General features: G+C 60.1%; 1 protein-coding gene across 1 annotated transcript in view; it reads right to left on the bottom strand.

Moving 5' to 3' along the window:
- Positions 1-614: 614 nt before the first annotated feature.
- The window catches only part of STAC2 (SH3 and cysteine rich domain 2), a 17,008-nt gene continuing 11,537 nt past the window's right edge, over positions 615-6,085 (bottom strand). Inside the window, exons 9-11 of the mRNA XM_008573595.1 lie at positions 3,288-3,339; positions 2,796-2,933; positions 615-2,198 (exon numbers count right to left, since the gene is read on the bottom strand). Coding sequence (XP_008571817.1) covers positions 2,094-2,198; positions 2,796-2,933; positions 3,288-3,339 — 295 coding nt within the window. The 3' untranslated portion in view covers positions 615-2,093. The remainder of the gene's footprint in view (positions 2,199-2,795; positions 2,934-3,287; positions 3,340-6,085) is intronic.

The following is a 6,085-nucleotide window of genomic DNA, read 5'->3' as shown; positions in this document are numbered from 1 at the left end:
CGGGTGGGTGGTGGCACGGCGGCAGGAGCAGCGCGCCGCCGGCGGCCCCCTTGGTGCCAGGCGTCCGATGACGGGCGACTGAGTCATCTCGGCCCCTCTGTTCGCGACTCTCCCCACCGCCAGCGTTTCTTTCTCGGGCTTGAGGGGCTGCGGGGGTGAAGCTGATCTCGGGTGGGTATTGGCCCACCCAGGCCCCGGGTACGGCCGGCCTCGAAAGGCACCTCTGGGTGAGAAAAGAAGGGTCCTGACGGCGGAGGTGTGCGCCCTGTGCCCGCCCCCTGCGCGACTCAGGTGCATCGAGCCAGGAAGTGACCGCAGCCCCACCCCCTTTCCCTCCCGTCCCTACACCTCCTTCTCCCCTTCCTCAGGTCTTTCGGGGTCATTCTCTCCTTTGGCTCTCCTCAGATCCCGCCCTTCTCAGGCTGCCTGGGGGAAAGGGGAGAGGAGCACGGGGACCCCTGCCGTCTTAGCCCATGTTGGTGCCAGCCCCAACACCTTCCTCTGATAAATTCTTCCACCCTCAGCCTTGTCCCCTCTTAGTGTCCCCAGCCCCCACCCCAACTCCCTGCCCCTTTCCTTCCTCCATCCCAATCAGATACACAGAGCAGACAGGCTGGGACAAGAAACATTTTAATTAGGGGTCTGGGAGCTCAGCAATGCCCCAGCAGACCCATCATGCAGCCTCATGTACAGTGGGCATCGGGCCCGCCCCTGGGATATTGCTGGGGGGGCCTCATGGCAGCAAACAGGGCAGTGTGGCTTGAGCCCCCCTGTGTGGGGGAGAAGTGGGACAGGGGCTGTTGGGTAGGAGGATCTGTGGCCCTCCCACTGCACAGGAGGGTGTGACTGTGCCCAGGATGGGGGTGGCATTGGCTGGCACAATCAAGGGCACAAGAAGAGGCTCCGAGCTTGGGGGTATGGGAGGTTGGCACCAGAGAAAAGCAGCCTGCAAAGGAGGGGTCTTCTTTGTGTGTGCCCACCCCACCCCCAGGGCTGCCTACCCCCTCCTTTCCTGGTGGCCAAACAGAACATTCCGCCTTCCTTGTCTGTCTCCCACCTGCTCTTCTCAGAGCTCTGTGTCCAGGACAAGGGAGCAGATACAGCCAGAAAAGGGACTCCTGCAACAGCAGCCCTGTCCCCTGCAGAGCCGGGACAGAGGGGATTAGGAAGGTCAGCCCTGAGGGTGGGGCTCCTGGAAGGGGCCTGGTGAGGCCTGGGACAGGAGCTGACAATCACAGGCTCCCCTGGCTTGTTGTTTCTGCATGACTAGGGGCTTTGGAGTCCTGACAGTGAAATGGGTTTGTTTAGACCAAGCATGGGCCAGGGTTTTGTTCTCAGTTGGGTTTCTGTGTCTAGGCTACTCCTGGGTATCCTTTTCCCCTGGACAAGGGTAGGGTTAGGCTGCTCTGTGATGAACGTTGTACTTGAGAGGCAGTCTCTGGTTTGTCACACCCTCCCCAGACCTCATCCCTCCCCTCCTGTGTCGGCCCAGGTTTCAAGTAATGGGAAAGATTCCCGCAGAGCTTTCCTGAGAATTGACGGAGTGTTAGAGGTGGTGAGACCAGGAGGTGGGCTCAGGACCTTCCCATGACCCTGGATCCCCTCCCAATCCAGGGCAGAGGGCTGAGGGACACAGAAAGGCTCCCTCCCAAGGCCCCACTTGCAAGGGGCAGATGCATGGACACACACACATAGACCCAAGCAGAGGCTCTGTGGGGAGATGGGTGTGTCAGGCATGCAAAGGTGGCGTGGGCGGGGGAAGGCTCTCCGGAAGAAGCAGCAAGGACGTTCCCCAGAACCTTTCCCCAGGACTGGACTCAGCATTGCAATTGGACTGGGGGTACCTGGGCACTGTGTGTACCTACCTGCAGCTTCCTCATCCCCTCCCACTTTCTCCTCTCCCCCACCAAGTCCCAGAGGATCGACCCACTCAGGTCACCCTAGCCAAGAATCAAAACATCAATGCAGAAGGCTCCTAAGCCATGGTGAGTGGTCCCTAGGAGAGAGGCAGAGGGAGAAAGGGTGTGGACAAGGATGCCTGCTCCCTTCCCGGGCCAGAAGCAAGGGCGGCATCTGGGTTTTCTTGGCTCCTCTCAGATCTCGGTCAGGGCGTCGGCTGGCACCAGGCCCCGCTTCTTGCCACTGGTGACGCGGATGAAGCCGTCAGAATCCTTGCTTCTGCCCATGCCCACACAGATCTACGCCAGAGAGACACGGAGCGGAGCTGAGGCCTGGCACTGCCTGCAGCCCTGGCCCTGAGTCCTGCTGATGGCCCCCAGGAGACCCACCCAGGGGATGATGGGACCAGTGCCAGATGTGGATGGAGCCCTTAGCTGGGGTGATGGGAGCAGATGCCATGAGGGTACAGGGCTCAGCAGCAAAAACAGGACATCAGCAAATACCAAGCAGCACTTCGGGGCTGACCTTTGAGATCAGCTTGTCTAATGCCCCGCCCCACCCCCCACCCATCCTACCCTCCCGTTTCCCAGAGGAGGTAACAGAGGAGAAAGGACTTGCCTGAGGTTACACAGCAAGCCAGAAGCAGAAGCTCTGGTCTCCTAATCCAGTGCTCCTGTCCTACCCCAAGCTGCTTCTAACATCATTCAGCCCCCTACCTCTGTGGGCCATCAGCCCAAATTCCCCAACAGGGGATGGAGGGAGGACCCTGCTGTCCCATTACTTCTAATCTGTTTTCCCTTCTGCCACCAGGGCACTTGCCCCTGCCCCTGTCACCTGTCTCCCACACCCACTCTCTCCAGCCGCTACAGGTCCTGGCTGGGCCCCCAGGCGCTCACCTGGTTCTCCTTGAGGCTCATGTAACCCTGTTCCTTGTTCCCGGAGAAGGGTTGGCAGCAGCGCCAAACGTTCTCTCCTGGCCTCACCCGCTGCACAAAATTGGCTGGAAAGAAGCCAACCCGGTCACCAATCTTGCCCTGGGGATGAGGATGGCAATGAGCACCAGTACCAGCCCCAGCCTCACTGCTTTCTCGAGACCCAGTTCCCACTCAGCCAACGCCATCACCCTCCGGATCCTGGGCCTCTGTATTCCAGCCCCTAGCAGGGTTGCTTCTAGGCCCGGAGGTGCCTGAGGTGGGCATAGGGGCAAAGCTGAGGGAGGGTCAGAACTGACACAAGGCCCAAGGGTTGGTACTAGGCTAGGACAGGGCCAGAGACTGGAGAAGGACAGGTCTTTGGGGCCTGGAGAGAAGGTGGGAGCAGTGCCCCCGAGGATGGGGGATGCTGAGATGCCTGCCAGGGTCCCTTCATTCCCCACCCTGTCAAGTCACCTTCCACCAGTCCTCGTTAGAGTCATCCACCAGCATGATCCTGTCTCCTGGCCTGGGGAAGAGAGAGATGGGTACATGCGGCAGGAGGGAGTTGCCCCCTCTCCATCCCAACAGTCCCTAGGCACCTGGATACTCTGCGTGCCCCTCACAGCTGGGAGAGGATTCTTGGTGGCCTCGGAGGGAGGACACTGTGTGACCACAGGTACACGACAGCCCAGGCAGGGGTCAGGAGAAATGACATTAGCATGACTCACTCTTAGACCATGGGCAGCTCCAGCTCCTGTCTGGGCTAAGCAGCCTCAAGTGTGCAAGGAGAAAGTTCCTGAAGGTCCCCCTCATACTCATGTTTCAAGGTCTGGGAGGGCAGATCCCTGAGGCTGGCACCAGGCAGCTGCCCAGTTAGGCCAGGACACAGAGGGGACTTACTGCAGAGCCAGGTCATTGTTCTCCTGGGGCAGAAACTTGTAGAGCGCAACGTAGGAGTACATGGGCCCCACATCCTTCCGCAGGGGGGGCTTAGGGGGCTGTGGGAAAAGCTCTGGGTCAGTGGTGGGAGGGTGAAATCTTCACTCCCTCAGCTACCCATTTGCTCTGAGCATGCCTACCCTGGGCAACTAGGAGGTGGGGCAGTGGGTCCCGGGTCGATGACAGTGAAAAGACCCTCCTACCTGCTGTGCTCTCCCACCCCTCGGGTGACTGGACCAGGCATGGGGGGGGCAGCCCTCTGCCTGCCGCACCCTGGAACTGCCTGCCCTTGGGGGAGCAGGAGTGAGTGCAATAGGCAGTGGGAGTCCTCGTTAGAGTCATCCACCAGCATGATCCTGTCTCCTGGCCTGGGGAAGAGAGAGATGGGTACATGCGGCAGGAGGGAGTTGCCCCCTCTCCATCCCAACAGTCCCTAGGCACCTGGATACTCTGCGTGCCCCTCACAGCTGGGAGAGGATTCTTGGTGGCCTCGGAGGGAGGACACTGTGTGACCACAGGTACACGACAGCCCAGGCAGGGGTCAGGAGAAATGACATTAGCATGACTCACTCTTAGACCATGGGCAGCTCCAGCTCCTGTCTGGGCTAAGCAGCCTCAAGTGTGCAAGGAGAAAGTTCCTGAAGGTCCCCCTCATACTCATGTTTCAAGGTCTGGGAGGGCAGATCCCTGAGGCTGGCACCAGGCAGCTGCCCAGTTAGGCCAGGACACAGAGGGGACTTACTGCAGAGCCAGGTCATTGTTCTCCTGGGGCAGAAACTTGTAGAGCGCAACGTAGGAGTACATGGGCCCCACATCCTTCCGCAGGGGGGGCTTAGGGGGCTGTGGGAAAAGCTCTGGGTCAGTGGTGGGAGGGTGAAATCTTCACTCCCTCAGCTACCCATTTGCTCTGAGCATGCCTACCCTGGGCAACTAGGAGGTGGGGCAGTGGGTCCCGGGTCGATGACAGTGAAAAGACCCTCCTACCTGCTGTGCTCTCCCACCCCTCGGGTGACTGGACCAGGCATGGGGGGGGGCAGCCCTCTGCCTGCCGCACCCTGGAACTGCCTGCCCTTGGGGGAGCAGGAGTGAGTGCAATAGGCAGTGGGGGCGTGGGAGAAGGTAGCACCCTGCCTCCTGTGCCTCTCACCCAGCCCCGGGGACGGAGCATGAGTGAGGGAGCAGTGAATCTCCACTCACTGTGTTCTCATCCACCTATGGATCGATGACAAGAAGTGATACCCCTTTCCCACGCTGGCCTGCGGGGGGTGATGTGTGGGGGTGGCGCTCAGTGCCAGTACGGGCTCACCTGCTGTCCAGGGCTCTTCTCCTCTGCTGCTGACCCTTCGCTCTCAGCTGGGGCTGTGAATACTGGAGATGCCATGGTGGGGGCAGGGTGTGAGGCAGTAGGGAGTGGCCCCCCCACTGTCCTCCATTCCTGCCCGATTCCCATCCCTGCTCACCACTGTCACCAGGTCCCTCCTCTGAGCTGCGGATGCTGCCTTCCCCATCCTCAGTCAGTTCATCCCGCTCACTCTGGGGACACAGAGAGGGAAGAGCTCAGCCCCTGGCCCTGCTGTCATGCTCAGACACCCCTCCCCCTGAAGCTCCCCTTTGGTGGCCACCATACCAGGCTCCGTGTGGGGGACTCAGAGGTGCTGCTGAAGCTGGAGCGGTTCATCAGTGCCAGGGAGGTGCCATAGCGCAGGGTCTCATAGACGGGATCCACTTTCCCGCTGGCCCCTGCTGAAGATCCACCCTCGAGGCCTAGCACCTTGGCTGGGCATGCCCCTGGCTGAACTCCCCATCTGTCCACCCCCCATCTCTGCCAGGTTTTCCTCATCCCAGTGACAGCTCTATGTCCTCCCATGGCACCCATGCAGGAACCTGGGGCATCCCTGCCTCTTCGCTGTCTTCGCTGCTTACGTCCACTCTTCCCCCTAGTCCTACCTCCCAAACATCCCTAGAATCTGCCCACACCTCTCCATCTCCACTGCTCCCAGCCTGGTCAAACTACCAAACTCTTGACAAGCACGACAGCCTCCCAACCGATCTCCCTGCCTCCATTGCAGCCTGTGCAATTCACTCAGCAGCTAGAACGCTTTCGTAAAAACACAACATTTCTCCTTAGAATAAAGTCTAGAGGGAAAAGGGGCATGCGATGGGGGAGGTGACCTGACTCTGAAGTCCAGCGAATTGTGAAGGGAACTCGGGGAGAAGGACCCTAAGGCCTTTGCGCACAGGGTGGGGTCTCTGGCACAGGGAAAAGAGGCAGGGAGTGGAAGAGGGGGCCTGACTCCAAAAGCCCAGCCAGATCATTGAGAGGACTCAGGGAG

This window comes from Galeopterus variegatus, unplaced genomic scaffold, assembly GCF_000696425.1.
Source record: "Galeopterus variegatus unplaced genomic scaffold, G_variegatus-3.0.2 Scaffold938, whole genome shotgun sequence".
NCBI classification, from domain to species: Eukaryota; Metazoa; Chordata; class Mammalia; order Dermoptera; family Cynocephalidae; genus Galeopterus; species Galeopterus variegatus.
This window is presented reverse-complemented; position numbering and strand designations above follow the sequence as displayed.